Source organism: Mycteria americana, chromosome 4 (assembly GCF_035582795.1).
Source record: "Mycteria americana isolate JAX WOST 10 ecotype Jacksonville Zoo and Gardens chromosome 4, USCA_MyAme_1.0, whole genome shotgun sequence".
In the NCBI taxonomy this organism is placed as follows: domain Eukaryota; kingdom Metazoa; phylum Chordata; class Aves; order Ciconiiformes; family Ciconiidae; genus Mycteria; species Mycteria americana.
The window spans coordinates 23,788,954-23,807,158 of record NC_134368.1 but is presented as its reverse complement, the minus strand read 5'-3'; the positions used below and the strand labels follow the sequence as shown (position 1 = coordinate 23,807,158).

The 18,205-nt window shown below is 36.3% G+C and overlaps 1 protein-coding gene across 7 annotated transcripts in view; it reads right to left on the bottom strand.

Annotated features, from left to right (window-relative positions):
• PCDH7 (protocadherin 7) overlaps window positions 1-18,205 on the bottom strand; it is a 291,460-nt gene that overhangs the window by 30,007 nt on the left and 243,248 nt on the right. For 2 of the 7 annotated variants that reach the window (XM_075499886.1, XM_075499887.1), the window contains one exon: window positions 12,409-12,471. The exons of the other annotated variants lie outside the window; for them this stretch is intronic. In XM_075499886.1, coding sequence (XP_075356001.1) covers window positions 12,409-12,471 — 63 coding nt within the window. The remainder of the gene's footprint in view (window positions 1-12,408; window positions 12,472-18,205) is intronic. 7 annotated transcript variants of the gene reach the window in all.

Below are 18,205 nucleotides of genomic sequence, written 5' to 3'. Positions count from 1 at the left end.
TTTATGTCAAGATCTTGTAAACAAAGTCACATATACAACCCCGACATTTCTTTGCTTTGTCATTTTTCCTAGGTAATTGCAGCATTTCTTCTTTCTATTCAGTCACTTCTTTTTGCCTTTCAGTGTTTTAGTTGTAATGGAAAAGTAATTTTGGCAGCCTTTCAAAAAAATTTTCTGAAGTTGTTTTTTGGGTTTGTTTTTCTGTTTTGTCTTTTGTTGGTTGGTTGGTTGGTTCGTTTGGTTTGATTGGGTTTTTTTTGCGGCTTTTTTTAAGAGGGAAAAACTTTTGGGGTGAGCATACTGACTCTGCCACCTGCAGTGGAGTTGTTCATGGGGTATCAGATTCTTCTTTATAAGTATAAAACAAACATTGTCTTTCTCAGGGAAGCTCTGCTGAGGACCCCCAAAACAAACAGCAATAGAGCTAGCAAACATAAAAATACAAGAGACAATGTTCATTTTATAAAGCTTCAGAGAGAACATCAATCTCCCTCAATTGATCAGTGTGTGTGTACCCTGTGGGAATATGCAAGAACCATTCTCCAGTTTCTTTATCCACGTCCATACCATTCTGGATTGTAAATCTAAATAACACTAAAAATCATTCCCTTCCTATTGAATTTAATGGGAGTTTTCAGAAGAAATAACATTAATTAATTGTCCTGATATTTGTCAAAAACCCCAAACATTTAACCAACAAATCCAACAAAAAAATGAAAAGAATCTTATCATTCCACAGGAAAATTTTATCATAGATACAGCAATAATTCCTTCCTAGGTTCTATATTTAATTGTTTTCAAGGTGTTATCTTCTGTTTTCTGAAATAAAGGAATCTGCCTGTTCCACCTTGTTTTTCTCAAGTTCATTTTCCACTATATTTACACTCTAGAATGAACTGAATTGCTCCCAAACTCTCTTTATAACAGTCAGTCATTCCTGTATTATCAGCTGGACATGCAACCTTTTCAGACCTGCTGATTTTTACTTTACATTGTCTCCTAAATTATTTACAGTTTAGTCTATCTTGTACTTTTTCTTTTCTCCTTTGATAATAAATCTTTAAGCATTCAATCACCTTCTCAAGACTGAAGCTTCTTTTTCTTGTGAAACATTACATTCTAATGGTAGAAAATTTAGCCAAGTTGATCAGGTGGACTTTGACTGTGTCAACCTCTCTTACCATCGCTGCGTCCTGTTACACTGTGTAACAGGATACTGCTGGAGGAATATTCTCAACATTTTACCCACTAGCTGCAAACCTACTCTGCCTTTAACCATTTACCTGATCTGCTGTTCTTCTCTATTGGATGAACTCACCTTTCTTTGAGACATTTGAAGTCTTTTTTAATATTAATCAATGATCTTACCAATCCATTTTCCACCTTATGAATAGCATATGCAAATAAAGTCTATCTTGAACCGGCACCAATCCCATTCTCCACTTTATCTACTCATAACAACTGCACTCAGAAACACAAGAGTAAAACTAAATAAGCCAATGGTTTGCAGAGCTTGTGTATTTATTACTATAAAGCAGGTTCTGGTTTCACCATAAGCACTAATGTCTCAAGCAGTTGCCAATTCTGCCCCAGTAATGCCTTGTTTCTCACTAGCAAAAGCCTGGGTTAGTAAAGAACACTGCCTTCTCCAGGGGCTTCTCTTAACATTTTCACCTCTTTCCTGCATCCTTTCCAATCTAGAAAATAAAATAAAATAAAATAAAATAAAATAAAATAAAATATCAAATATGAGATGGAAAGGAAAATTCTGTTTTGCAACAACACTTCAGGGAATGTTCTCTGAACTGGAGAGTGAGAAGAGATTCAGAATGCCCCCACTAATATACTAAGTAAGCAAGTTCGACTCTTCCTTCTAGAAACCAGGAACTATCAGAACTCAGAATTTTTGCCTTTCTTCTCTATCTGCCACTGTTAACTGAGCCTTCTTGATTATTTTTTTAAGTATATTTTTAAAAATATCTCTCTAAACAAGAAGTAGGGAAGTAGGGGTATTTTTTGTTTATTTGTTTTTGTTTGGGTTTTTGTTTGGTTTTGACTCCTGTACTATGGTTTTGTTATATAAGAAAGCAGATTTGCCTCCCTGTGTCTCAGTAATATCTTTAAGCATTAAGAATGCTGAAAAGAAAATGCTTCTTACTTAGGAGGCAGAGGGAGAAAACAAGTGTGAGAACTCCAGGCAAGTCTCATGGAGGAGCTTTTCCAGTGGTAGTAGAAAGTATTAACTGAGGGGGAAAACAAGCAAAAAACAAAAGAGAACAAAAAAAAAAAAATCCCAGGGATAGCTCCGTCTCACGCCTGCACTTTTAAAAACTCAAATGACAACACGAGGAAACAAGCTTTGCTCTCTTCACTCTGAAGTGAACAGGGAGTGTGCATAAAAACATGGCAGGCTTGAGCAATACTGTGAATATTATTACATTGTAAAGAATAGGTATATGCCACTATCTGTGCTTCATTAAGATCTCTTCATGCCAGATTCTCAATCTAACTCTCCTACACAAATGCTGAACTTTTCTGGATATCAGTATCTATTAAATAAGCAAAGGAAAAGGGAAAGCTACACACGTCCTCATAGCACCTCATGCCACCTTCATTCCTGAAGCTTATCTCTGATTCTCTTTCATTTTTCTAGCATAGTAGCCTGAAATAGCAGGAAAAAAAGCAGGGAGTGAAGAAACAACCATCCTGAAGAAGTTTCTTTCTTCCCTTTAGAATACTATCAGCAGTAAGGCAATAGAAATTCAGTTATACTCAGAAAACATGATCCAGTAGTTGTGAGACTTAAATGGTACATCTCTAAACTGAAATGCAATGCACAGTTATATGCCCTGAGTTCAAATACTCTGGTGATAAGAGTGTACGCACCCTTTGAGAAATTGGCAATGCGACCCTAGTGGAGATGCAACCATGATAGTGTGCTAGTTGGACAGATCAGACTTATTTGTTACTTCTTCCTTAACTCTGGAGAAGAATCGAGGCATGAATTCAAACGAGCTTTAGATTTACGTCAGGAAATCTACTGCAGTGCCACATTTAATGTTATTTTTCTATCATATTAGCTTTCAAGGAGCAGGACTAAAGTCTGTTCCAGATCACAGTACTTATAGTTCTGTTGTCCTGGCACTCGGTTACTTTTGCTTTAACTTTGGGGGATGAGCTATTTTGAAAACTATAATCTGAGACAATATACAAACTAAAAGTGAAACCCCAATCTCCCAGATACCTGAAACAGACAATGGGAGTATGTAGAGCTCAGAGACCATCAATGGGGCCCTAATCCCCTAAACATGTTCACTTACACTCCGTGCCAGAGCTTTGTATGCTGCCTTGCTAATCAAGCTTTTTTTATTATTATTGATAGCAATAAAAGAACCAAAGGTGCAAAGTGGTGAAGTAATCAAAGGTGCACATGATGAGCCAGCACTCAGCCACTAGAAAACTGCAACCCAGAGCTTCAGATGTTAAAATGGAAAGATCACCACCACACACAAGTGCAAGTTATTCTTTTAAATTTTTATCAGTATGGAGAATCCCACTAATTTTTCATTCCCTTCATATATTGAAAATCACCTTGTAATCTGTATTTGCAAAGGCTTTACTGTAAATTTGATATCGCTGCCTTAAGATGATACATCTTGAGAATAATGCAATGAACTTTATCAACAGCAGTTGTCTGCAAAGAATTGGCAGTATGTGTGATAGGATGTTATGTATCATGCCTTCTTTAAAACAAGCTACTGAACTAGAATCTGTACTGGACAGTGGCTTTTGAAACTTATTCTTACTGTGTCTTCCCAAGGAGAGCATTTGGAAATGCTCATGCATAACACAGCAATAAGATTTCAGTAAAGTGGAGCAGGATGGAGAGGCAAAAATTAAAGATGCATATTATCAAAAAATATCAGATTGAACAAACATTCCCATGTTATAAATGCATCACAGCTTAAACATTGATTTCTCTTCTGTCCATTCACAAAAAAAATGGATTAGTCAAAATACTGGCTGTATACATTGTAAGACTAAATACCAGATTATTCTTTTGCCACACTCACTTGTGTTTTATTTTAAATCCTATTTTAGCTTTTATTCACATGATTTTTACTCTCCTTTTTCTAGTCTTTGTAACTAACGGTGTACTAACATCTCTTAGTAAGATCAGGGCTCTGAGCCAACATTTGTACAAATAAATTTGGATTACATGATCTCATCTTTTTTTAAAAAATATATGTATATATTTTAAATATATTAAAAAATATATATTTAAATATATAGTCTTACTCTGTTTGAAATTGTGAGTTAAAATGTTTGCTTTATTAAAATAATATATATACTGAAAATATACAAAAAGAATATTATACATGCTCAGCTGATTTCTTTCATACATGTACCAGATACATAACCATCCACAGGGGTGGCAGCTAGTAGATCATAACTCATCTGCAGGCTGGATGAATGCCTGCAGACCTCAGCAGTGTGATGCAATGAGGACATGTACAGACAAGTTCTAGAGAGAAAAGCACCCTGAAAAAATGAAGAGGACTCAGAATGAATATACAGGCAAATAAGTAACATAACACTGGCCAAGCCACATCCCTGACCCATCAGAGGGAATTAATTTCCTAGTTACCTACGTATGCTTAAATTAATGGGTTCAGATCTGCATCTGGTTTTGTTTTCTTAAAATCAATGAAGCTTTTTGATTTCCAGTGTTTGAGAATGTGGCTCATAAATGCCTGATTCAAGTGACTCTTGCCAGCATACAGTTGACTCCTGAAGCCAGTGCTACTGCTCCCTTGTTAAAAGTAGAGCAAGGAGGATAAGTAACGACTTGCATGAAATACAATTCCTCTGCTCTTCGTTCCCAAATTCTGAATTGACCTTCCAAGAACTCTCATCTGCAAGAAATGTTCAAGTCCTGTACAAAAATGGTGACTTGTCCATTTTACTGGCTCAGAGAGCATTCCTGGTCCTTTATTGCATCTGTCTTATTTCCAGCTCAAGTCTGTAGGTTCTGCCTAGGTCTGCAGGTTCTGCTTTCAAAGATGCAGAGCCTTGTTAGGCGTGAGAGACCAGTACATAGATTACCATTATTCAGCTCTAACATTTCGTTATTCTAATCCTCCACTATCCTGGGCTCTGTAAAGGGAATAAGAAGAAATGTTGTCGAAGGGACCACATAACACCTTATTGCATAACTTATGTATTTCTGCCTCCTTTCTAGCACAAGACAGGGCTGGAATGACATCTCATATTAAATTCCTTCTGGAGGATCCCTTTCATCATACTCCAGATACTTCACAGACGGTTAACTTTGGTCCGTTCACTTTAAGCGTTTCAATTACTGTTGCTTTTTCTGTAACTGAGCATGGCATATTCAAATCAAAAAGAGAAATGAAGATCAGGTTATACTACTTCCAAAACAGGTTAATAAAATATGCCATTACTGTACAAGACACCTGTACAACATATTGCAGCTAATAAACAGGATTATTTATTTTCTTTTGGGATTTAATCTAAAAATATTTACTGAACCCAAGTTAAACAGCTGTATATTTCCAAGATTTTGACAGTACCAAACTGCTACAGACTTGAGAACTTGAGTTGTTTTAAACTCTGAGATAAGTAATAGATAGATATATATATCCCATGTAAAGGGGCTTTATTTTTTCCTGTTTTTAACAAGGGGAGGAAAGCATGAGAAGCTGTATGACTACTGTGTGTAAAACAAATAAAATAAATGAGTCGACTTTTTTTCTTTTTAACACTCAGAGGATCTTTGTGATAATTGGTAGATCAAATCATATTTGATAAGCTTCTCTCAAGAGTATAATCTCTTTCCTGCTTACAAAATAGTATATGTTCACTTTGCCCAACACACATGCAGAAGATAACATACTGTAATGTGAAATTTGGAATCAATATACGTTATGTGGTTAACAAACACACTTAGAAAACAAAAAACATTAAGAAATATTTTTCGGTAGGAGAGTTGGCTTTCATGATATCATTCCCTTCCATTTCTATTGGCATGAATTCCAACTCAATTGACTTAAATGGCCTATTTCTGACTTTACACAGACAGAAATAAAAACAGGATATACTTAAGTATAGCTGCAACAAAGAGTTACCAGGAAGCATTTTTGGCATAATGAGGCTTCTGCTCCATTAGTGTAAACTGACATATTTCCAGTGAAGGCATTATTACTTTACTTGCACCTTTTTCTTTATACCGGATAAAGATCTGGATCAAGAGCAAACTGTAAGTAGAAATCCAAACTGTAATGCTCATAAGCTATACCAATAGTAAGCAAAATGTTTAGTGCTGTGAATTTGGTGACCCTAAGTGTTCTTCCCTGTGACCTGCTAGCTTACAACGTTATTGTTTAGAAATGCCACCACGCAGTTTTTCCTCCAGGCATTTAACTTCACCCTTCATGCTCTTTAACAATGAGAGTTTAATGGCAAATGGTAATGGTAATGGTAAATCTTCATCATATGGAAAGCTACCAAGAAAACACACATCTCTTTTGGCTAAAGGAAATATTCTATGTCCAGTCAACTGTCTGCTCTTTCAACAGTAAAGTCAAACAATTTGAAACAATAAAGAGTGATGGATAATCAAAATTTTGTTAAAGGCAGAAAAAAAGACATGTATGGATGTTTCTACATTCATAAAATAATTATACTACAAGCTCATAATACCAAATAGTATATAAACTGAACAGGGATAAGTATGTCAATAATCTAAAAACAAAACCTTGCTGTCATAATATTATAACTTATGTACACACAGACATAAGTCGTGACATATTTCACAACATTATCAGCTGAGTGGTTGATTTGCTAGTAATTATGGCAGCAAAATTTTGCTTTTGAAAATCTGAAGACTTTATAGCAATTTGACGACCTAAGTGAAACAAACCTTCTGTCTTCAAATGTGTCTACGTTCTGTGTTACAGAAAAAGTTGGCCTCCCTCTGTCAACACTTCTGAATTCACTGGAAGCTGAACAGCAGCACTAATACAACACTGAGCCTGGCCCAAGAAGCCATACTGAGGAGCGAGGTATGTTAGCTTGCAGTTATAACTCCACACTGATGCAGATACAGAGAGACCGCACCAGAGCAGAACCACGCTCTGCCCACTCTGAGCAAACTCAAGCTTTCCCACCGCCTGCCACATAGCCAAACTTCTGCCAACTATACTGCAAGTATCACCTTGAATTGACATTTACTGACTTCTTTGTTTCACCAGGTAGAAGAATTCCTGTAGATCCTGATTTTGAAGCTTTCTCACCAACAACCCTTGAAATTCTACAGTCTGTACCCTTTTAGCATCTATCCTACAAAAAGAAAGAACTACAATTAATATTAGTCTGAAATCTTTCAGTATTTTTAAAAGAAACTAAATAGCCTTGTGGTAACAATGTGATTCTGAGTTTTGGAGAAAGGAGTATAAAAGTAAGTTTTCTTTTGCAGAACTTCAGTTCCAAAACATGAAAAACATTGCCTTTTGGTCACAGTTTTGGCTTTGTTTAACTGCAGTATCAAGCAACAGATATTTGTATAATGAAGACATTTCCCACAACTAACTTTAACCATAAAGGCATAAAGATAAATAACATTTTCCTGACTACTCTGCTGTAGAGCTTTTGCCTAAAAATGTTTTCTTCTGCATTTTCTGCTCTGCAGCTCTTCTCTATTGTGCTGCTTGCCAAAATTTTCACCATTGGAAGTGTCCTCTATTGCTGCTAATCAATTGATATAAAGCAGAATGATTCAGCAAAACATGGATAGATTCTAGAAAAAAGAAGCCATATATAATTAGTAAGATATTTTTTGCAGTAATTTATTTTTTCCCCCCCAAGTATAAAAAAGTATAAGATGGGAATGGCGGGGGGGCAGGTACACAAAACAAATAAGAAAGAAAGTAGAGTTGAAAAAAAAAAGTTGTGATTTTCTTGAACATAACATCCTGGATTATTAATAGTCGTGAAACTAACAAGAAAGGTTTTATCCTTCCTCCTCAACACAGTCATTTTCACTTTGTTTCTGGACAGTTTTATATCAACTGTGTTTGGCAACAGTTAGATAAAAAGTACTTTAATGCTTTGTACAAAGAAAACCTTTGTTTATCTTGGATTTTGAAGAAATGCATTTTTAAATCAATCAATACATATTCTGTAACCTCAAAATGTCTCATGCTTCAAATCACAACTTTTTTTTCTGTCATGGTTTTGCATGGTTGAAGGCTATCATCTTGTCTCTTAGTGATCTCTCTCTTCTCTAGACTAGAACAAACCCATTAATTTTTACTTTCTGCTTCTATTGTATTTCTTAGTATTCTGAGCTTGCTGTTCTTCCCCAAATTCTCTCCACTTACCTGACATCTTTCTTAAAAAACAATACACAAATGATGACACATTACGTGATCCTCACTCTTACAAGTAGAGTGGAAAGTTTACATCATACATCTTATAGCCAATCTTCTTGCATATACCTTTATGAAATTGTTGGGTTTTTTTCTTTTTTTGTTCCCTAGATCATTTTGGTTTCTACTCCTCTCTTCTAAAATATTCGAAGTCTCTCCCAGAATGGTACCATCTGATATTTAATAAAAGTACACCTTTCTTTCATCTCACTTTTTAATGAAAATGCTTAGCAAGTCCAGACTTGGGACAAATCTCTCTAGAATATTATAATAAAACTTCAGTAACTGTTCTGAAAATAGTTTTCCAACCAGATGTAACCTGCTTCATACCAGCTTCATTGGTCATAATTCCCTAGCTTGCTTAGGAGAATATCGCACAACAGTCAAAAGCCTTGAAGAAGTAAAAATATATCACACCTATAATGCTCATCCACACACTTTTACATTTCTTTAGTCATTTGGTGGATCTTCCAGCAATGCTAAAGGCAGTGGGACTCTGGATAGTTTAGTTATCTAACTAAGAATCAAACTGGAGGGCAGGAAGAACTGAAAGGGACAAAACAGATCCTTTAATCCTTCTGGAAGTCTATATGCTCCTGATATCATCTGAGCTGTTGATTGCACAGATGTGATTAATCTTGAATGATGACAATCTAGTTCTGGTTTCCACATACCAGTTTACAACTAAAGAAAGAAGGTAGAAAACAGTAATTGCATAGACAAACAACTGTCATTACCCTCATGAGTTAGAGCTACCCTCTACCTTCTGCAACAATTCTTTGAATATGGAAGTAGCATAATTTTCACTGCTTTAGTGTTTGTCAAAGGTCAACTAGTTCAGGAAATGGAGGTTTGAAAATGATAAAAATCTCTGGTTTTATTCAGGCTAAAAGATCACATACCACAGCTCAGAGGCCACTTGGGATTGGATCCCCCAAAACCTAGCAATAATAATAATATAATAATATGCTTGTATAATAACTGTCAAAAATCCAACATGTTAATTTAGAAGTTGGTTGTAAAGTCCTTCATAGATCCAGCACAATTTAAATACAGTTAAATTGCACCAATAAAGTAATTTGCTCTCTAAAATTTAGTGAACAGCTTTTTGCTTCTATCTTTAATGCTTCCCTACTCTGTTGTGATACTGTTTCCAAAAAAGACTGCTGTCCCTGCTGTTTGGGGAAATGTATTGATAATGTCTTGATCCAAGCATTTCATATTCAACAGATGGTAATCTTGGCTGTACATTCATTCTGGTTTCTCTGAGCCTGAGTGCTTAATACCTCTTTCTCTGCCAATCACTTCCTAACTAGCAAACGAGTCCTGATCAGACATGTATGCTTCCTTGCATTTTCTCTCACCTTTAGTGAACACTGACACCTTCAGACATTATTCTGAGATGTGTACTTTTGATCTGCCAGGTGAAGGAGGAAGTCTGTTACCCTGTTCTTTAATCCTCCATATGGGTAGGGAAGAATAGAGGTCCACAGTTTCTACAGAATTAATATTTATTTCTTCATCAGAAAATGTTCAACATACCTGTACTTCTACAGGCTGAGAAGCTGACCCCTCAGCCAGCTGACCTTTGAAACCCAAAGACCAAATCATATTTGTACAGGTGAGGTTTTTCCTTAATTTTACAAATCTGAAGAACAAAGAACAGTGAAGCCATAGGCTTCCTGTAACAGTATTTCCAATTTTTTTGGGGGGGGAGTTTAACTTTTTTACTTCTTATTCAACAGACTACTGCATGGATGGAGAAAGAAAAGATATAATTTTATGTTTTTAAACAACGCAAACAGTACTGCTCTGAACGGGATTATCTATAGAGATTTCTTGAACTGCAAGCTCTATTCCTATGTGACAAAGTTAGTCATTTGTTGTTTGCATTGATGCTTGCCTTTTCTTGTAGGTCCTTGAGTGAAGTTATTTTTAAATAAAGTGGGAATGACACCAACAGTCATAGTCCCCTTCCTTTTTTGTGTGTACAGGAAGTGGTGAGGCAAAGCCTTACCTGCTCCTGCTGATGACCACATCAAGGTGGTCTTTTTTTCTATTGTTCTGGGTTTTGTTTGTTTGCTTGTTTTTGTTGGGTTGTGGGTTGCTTTTTTGTTTCTTTGTTTTGTTTTGTGTTTTTTGTTGTTTTTTTTTTTTTAATTCATGCAAATAGTAGAATCAATCTAGAAAGCTGAAAGATAGCAAAGCTAAAAACATGTCTAGCCTGTAAGAAACAAACCTGGTTAACATTGGTAACATATGGTTAACATTTTCAAAACTATATATATGATTAATGGCAATGCATGCACATGTTTGTAGTTCATCAATAAGGCAAGGGCACCCCAAAATATCCACGAGGAAACATCTGTTTACAGAAGAAATTGTTCCCGAATTGACTTAATATAAACATATGCAAGAGATACAATTTGAGAAGATACTTAATCCAGGCGTGGTTTCCTGACATCATAAACAATTTGGCCAGATTGTTCCTATTTTGGTGTGAAATATGAAAAATAACTTACCATTGGCTTTGTTGATTTATATATTATAATAACTGCAATTATAGAATTATTAGCCATATTATCGATAAAATAGTTGTTTAAAAAATATTAATAATTCTGTGACACATCCCTGGATCTTTGTCTTCTTCCTTACTGACTAAACCGGCCGAACTGACTTCTACTTTGTAAAAACAGGAATCCAGTGAACTAACAAATTCTGATCAGACAATACTGGATTATGGAAAGGGACTATGAAAATATTGCACGCTTGCTTTACAGAGTAGGAATTCCTTTTTATTTTGTGCAATGTTTGGTGCAGTATGTCCTCCTACTAAGATTAAATCCTATAGTACTTAACACTACATTTCAATATCATGAGCATTGCTGTCATCATTGATTGGCATTATTCCATGCACAAGTACTATTACTTAGCCTTCCGTATTCTGAATCCTAGTGATGAATTTGCTTTCTGAGAACTGTGCAAAACAAGTCAGCTCCAACCGGTTTATACGGTCTGATTAAAGATCTAAACAGGGCAAATTTAGAGGTTTTGAAGCTACTGATTTTTTGATAGGCTATATCAATGCATCCTACAGACCTTAAAAAATCTGAAATATAAAGCATTATCATTCTAGGCACCACAGAAACCACTGTTTCAATCTATTAACCTCTAGATAAGACAATAGAAGACAAATTTATGTATTAACCACTTAATTCCTTTTATTTTTCCCACTGATAATTTGAAATGTTGATTACTTCAGGAAAAAATTACTTACGAGTTTTAATTTCAATTTTTTTTCTCCGTGGGAGAAAATTTACAAGGATACTTTAAGGTTTAAGACTCTATTTTCTTATTGTTTTGCATATCATATAGTTCAGACTAGATGTAAAGTACCACCATCATCATCATCATCCCTAAGGCACTTTACATCATTATTCAGATATGAAAAGATACACAATTTTTCAGACTGTGCAGCTTGCCAGCTTCAATTAGAATCCATGGTATTTGAGTTTCAGTTTTCCTGTTTAGTGAGTATTTCAGAACACAGTTTGTGGATTCGTTATTTTTAGACTTTTTGGCCAGAATTCTGGAGTCTTTTCATTTTCATTCTTGCTTAAATGGTGGCTTTTTAACTCAGTGCTATTGTTAGCTACTGTGGGTTTCATTATTAGCAAGATATTTTGGCATCTCCCCATTGGATAAACAGCAATAATGGATTAATGAAAATAACCAGAATAGGATTTCTGTGATCAGTTTTATCTGACAAAGTCTAGACATTTGACATCAAATAACTTCTGCAATTCTTTGCCACTGAAAAATGAGCGTATTTGAGACAGGCTGGAGTAAAACACAAATTCTGTAGGTTTTACTTAATCTTTTTTGAACACTTACAACATCTCAGAATGTTGTCTTTGAATGTTAGAATTAACAACATAATCCTCAGATATTTGCTTACCATACAAATAAGTTGTATTCTTCTGGGGCAGGGGGGCAGGGCCAAAATCAGCAGACGTCCTCACTTTTAAGTAACAGGAGGCAGGGGGAGGAGGAGAGAGAGTGTTGGAGCAGTAACCAGAATCAAATAACACTATGAATGTCAGAATGTTTTAAGGTTAATGAGATATTCTGGGGAGGTGGTCTACTTCCTACATTGTGCAAATAAGCAAATATTGGAAGTAGTAAGCTAACAAAAGTAAAAAATGGACTTACAGTACTCTCTGCTGTTTCACAGTCATATTTTTTTATACGTCACAAAAAAATCTCACATACTGAATATCTAGTCCACTGCGAAATATTCTAGTTTAAATGCATAACTACAACTTTCTTTGATCTTCTGTTGTTTCATATTTGTACTTTAAAAATATTTGAAGAGGGGAAGAGGAAAGCATAAAATTGAAGTCACATTCATAGCCTCCATTTCTGGATATTACTGAAATATTCTTCAATAACATGACCTGATCTTTCAGATCTCTTCTAAACCAGTTTATTATTTCTTCTCATTGAACAGAAGGACTTGGTACTGTAATTCGTAACATAGAAATTTGTTATCACATAGCATAGTTAATATATAGAATAATAAATATATTTCTAATTTTATTTTCAGAAATTCATCAGAGCCACAAGCTATATTCAAACAAAAAGGGGAAATTTAGAAATGGTACCCAACCATGTAGAGGAAGCATCAGGAAAGCCAAAGTTCAACTGGAGTTGAGACTTGCACAGGATATCAAGGGCAACAAGAACAGCCTCCACTGCTACTTTAGTAGCAAAAGGGTACACAAGGAAAACATGGGCCCAATGGTAAATGGGGTGGGTGACTTGGTGACCATACTGGTTTAGGCTGGAATAGAGTTAATTTTCTCCATAATAGCTTGTATCATGCTATGTTTTTGATTTATGACCAAAATAGTGTTGATGATACAAGGGTGCTTTAGTTATTGCTGAGCGGTGCTCACACAGCACGAAAGCTTTTTCTGCTTCTCATGCTGCCCTGCCAGTGAATAGGGTGAGGGTGCACAAGGAGCTGGGAGGGAAGACAACTGGAATAGCTGACCCCAACTGACCAAAGGGATATCCCATACCATATGATGTCATGCTCAGCAAGTAGTGAATTAATTCCTTCTTTTGCTTTGTTTGCACATGCAGCTTCTGCTTTACCTATTAAACGGTCTTTATCTCAACCCATGAGTTTTCGCACTTTTACCCTTCTGATTCTCTCTCCCATCCCACTGTGGGGAGAGTAAGCAAGTGACTGTGCAGTGCCCAACTGCCTACCTGGGTTAAACCACAACAGTGAGACTGAGGTACTCAATGCCTTCTTTGCCTCACTTTTCACCTACAAGGCCTTTGTGCTTACAGAGAGAGATAAAGTGGAGAAGAATTATCAGCAGGGGATGAGGTTTAATTCAGGGCTTACATGCAAGAACTCAACCCATACAAGTCCGGAACTGGAGAAGGAAAAATGTTACACCCATCTTCTGAAAAGGCCAAATGGTCACCCTAAGAAACACAGTCCTCACTTTGGTCTCTGTGAAAATAAGGCAGAAAGTGCTCCTGGAATAAATTTCTCAGCATATGAAGGAGAAGATGGTGTTTGGGAATAGTCAGCATGGATTTACTCCAGGTAAATCATGCTTGACCAACCTGATTGCCTGCTATGATAAAAGGACAGTGAATAAGAGAAAAGCAGTGAAGGTCATTTACCTCAACTTTAGAGGACCTTTCAACATTGTTTCCCACATTATTTTTGTATGCAAGTTGGGATGTTATGATCTGGATGGGTGGACAACCAGATGGGTAAAAAACCTGGTTGGATGATTGGGCAAAGAGGGTGGTGGTTAGTGGGTTGTACTCCACCTGCACTCCAGCAATGAGTGGAGTACCACAGGGGTCTGTCCTGGGACCTGTCCTGTTTAACATCTTAATCAGTAACCTGGAGGAGGTGAATGGAGTGCACTCTCATCAAGTTTGCGGATGAAATAATAAAGGGGGACCATTTCATATGCTTGAGGGCAGGATGGCCATCCAGAGGGATCTAGACAGGCTGGAGGAATTGGCCAACCGGAACCTTATGAAATTCAAGACAAACAAATGCCAAGTACTGCAGCTGGGAAGAAAGAGTCCCTGAGGTGATACAGGCTGGGACCTGACTGGCTTTGGAGCAGCTTTGCTGAGGACTTGCAGGTGCCTGTAGATGGCAAGCTGGGTACGAGCCAGCAGCGTGTCCTGACAGCAAAGAAGGGCGAGAGCATCCTGGGCTGTAGTAACAGAAGCACGGCCAGGAGGTCCATGGGAGTGATTACCACCTCTCCTTAGGACTGGTGAGACTGGAGTCAAGTGTCTAGGTTTGGACCTCCTGTTCAATACAAGAGAAACTGACAAACTGGAGTGAGTTCAAGCTTGGGGCACTTGCTCTGTGAGGAGAGGCTGAGGGAGCTGGAAAAGAGACATCTTCAGAGGGGCCTAACAGCAGCCCCCAAGTATTTATGAGGAGATCATGAAAACAGCAGAGTCAGGCTGCTCACAGGCATGGAGGGAGGATAAGAGATAATGGCCAGAATTTGAAACAAGACAGAATCCACCTGGATATAAGTAGAAACTTTTTCACCCCAAGGACAGTCAAGCACTGGGGCAGGCTGTACAGAGAGGTCGTGCAGTCTCCATCCTTGAGGATTTTCAAGACCGGACTGCATAAAGCCCTAAGTAACTTGATCTCATAGCTGACTCTGTTTGGAGCAGGAGTTTGAACTACAGACCTCCTGAGGTTCCTTCCAATCTGAATTATTCTATGATCTTATGATAAAGGATGAAGAACACTGATACTCATGCATGACCTTCAGCTGCTGAACAACCATCTCACTTGATCAAGGAGATAGAAAAAATTGTCTGAATAGTGATCCTTTGTATCTTTTCATTAAGTAGTTTGTAGTATCATTGCATTTGGGAATATTAATGCATATACAAAAAAATGTCATTAGTGTATATATAAAGCCCCTGTATAATGAAGAAGAAGCTAATTTCCCTTTCCATTACTTTTTGCTCATTTCTCTCTATCCTTAGAATTCCTGAGGTAATTTGGGTTGCTTTAACAAAGGGAAGATTAGACTCATTCTAGAAACAAGTGTCAATGAAACTTGCCAAGATAATGCACTGATTTATTATATTTGGTTGCCTAGAAAATACTAGACTAAATTATTACTTGTACTAAAACATTCTACAGTATTAGGACTCGGGGCCCAGTAAATAATACCAGAAACCATAGATCTAATTTCTGTTAATTATATTAAAAAAAAAAATAAAAAAATCTGTTTTCATCTTTCTGTTACGGCAGCAAACATTAAATCCAGAGATCCCAGTCTGGTTTTTGGTTCTACCATGGAGTGAGCTTTGATGGGGCATGCCTTTATAGCCCCGTAACTGGATTCCTTAGTCTATGAAACAAACTTCAATTCAACATGTAGAGCAGCTATTGGAGTAGGAAATAGTTTATAAGAATGTTATTCTAAGAACCATTTTTAAAAGTTTATTCCATTCTAACAAAATTAAGATTGTTTAATCACTAACAGAAATATTTGGAATGCAGAATATTTGGACTAGTTTAAATTATGAATTTATGTTACATAATTTTTTCACCATGAAGAATAGGGATATTATCAGTGATTGCATAATTATATTTTCATTTTCTTTTATTCACAGAAGAAATTTTCCTATTTATCAAAGTACAACATATTCTCCATTCATCTGTTTCCTTTCCTTACACAAGCAAAAAAGCTAGTTAAAAGAAGTATAAAAATAATCCCTCTAGGGGAATAATTTTCCCACAAGTGGTTAATATCCAGTATTCTGGACACAAGGTTAATTATTGTAATTTAACACATTGAGAGAACTTACAATAGAGAGATATTAAAAAGATCTCTTAGGTTGTCAGAAAACTGGCATGTTTCATGACTGTTTTCCAGCTAGGTATCATTAATAGCACAGTAAATGTATAATATCTGTTCACTTTGTTTCTTCTGACTAAATTGTTTGACAGGCTGAGTTCATCAAACAAATATCACAAGGTTTAAAATACTGATTTATTCAGCTAAAAAGCAAACAAAACAGGCTCAAAGTTGAAATTGGTACTGAACGACTTCTTATGTATCTATGCTGAAAATTTAGGTTTTCACTTTAAGTTCTCCCATCTGCTTTATTAGCATTTGTACATATACACACTAAATAATCACATAACTACTAGGACATTTTATATCTTTTCTGCTTTTAAGGTTTTCATGAACAAGCTGAAAACTATCTAGAAAGGTACTGAATCACTTGTATAAATAATGCCCATTCTGGACAGAAAAGCAGGGTAGGAAATACAGGACAGGACAGTTTTCAGAATATAAGAGTATTTAAGTAAATAAAGCATACAAAGAAACTCTGGTTGTCTTTCATACACACCCACATATTTAAAAACTCAGCTTTAAAACATAAACTCTAAAAACCCTCTTGCTTGGCTCTTAACTAGCTTAAGAAGTCAGTAGGTGCTCAAGCAGTCAAGAATATAATTTCCATAATTGTCTTAAGATCTGCTTCTGTTCATAAACAGACAGGCCTCAGGGTAAACAGCTTGAAGTCTAGCTGAGGTTTAATCCATACATTTCATATATTACCTATAGCAACAACAATGCATGATCGAGGTGTTTTCAGAGCACATCTGCAGACAAAGAAAGTGATGGTGGAGCTGTGCACATTTCACTTTACAATTTAGTGGTTTTAATATTTATTAATAACACTGGAAAACCACATTCAGTTACATCCTCTGCTCAAAACATAATCCTACTTTCCAGTCTCCAGCTATTCTGAACTTACTGTTTGTGCACATACTCATATTCTTACCTGATGAACGTTCTGTATTACATAAAATAATATTCATTGTTTTCCTCCCCCTGGCTCTCGTGGGAATAAATGTATGGCTCTATAGCTTACTAGTGAAGATATTCTTAGGCTTATGAAAAATAATAAAATACTTATTGAAATTGGGTTTGAAGCTCAAGCCTATTTTTGCCCTCACAGTAAGCATCCTGGGCTACACCAACATGTAATATAGCTCCAGTTCTCAACCACATGAATTATTCTCAGCCATACATAAAAGTTGCAGCAGAAGAAATGACACTATTCTATGTAAGTTTACTCTGTAACCAGCCTGCTAGTGATGCCCCCAAGGATGAAAGGACTATTTCAAAGCCACAAAGACAGAAGAAGAAAGCCAACTCACGCCGTCAGTATTCTGGATGTAATAACAGGAGATCGAAGCAGCTTCTCCTTTGACCATATATTAAAAATAATAAAAAATGCACATGACAGTTGCCTCTTGAACAATGAACTTAAAGAAGGTATTCAGGCCTATGAACACTTACTGGAGAAATGCATCTTAATCCTGTGTCTCCCTAACCTCAGTAATTCAAACACAATTTCTGCTACTAGCATTGGACTATAACGATCCCCTTCTGGGAAACTTCATGCTCCCTACTTAATGTACAGTGAGCTTCCTCTGCAATAAGCTACATAAAAGTTAAGGAGCTATACTGTTGCCTAAATCTCTCTTTCTAACTATCCTTATATTTTTAATGGGACGTTGAGACATTTCATGAAAATGTACGACCTTCTTATATATTTAGTGCACACAGATATGAAGACTGTTCTTTCTGTTCATTCTTTCTGTTCAGAGCAACATCAGTAAAAGTCTATATAAAACAGTTAAGCTCATACGA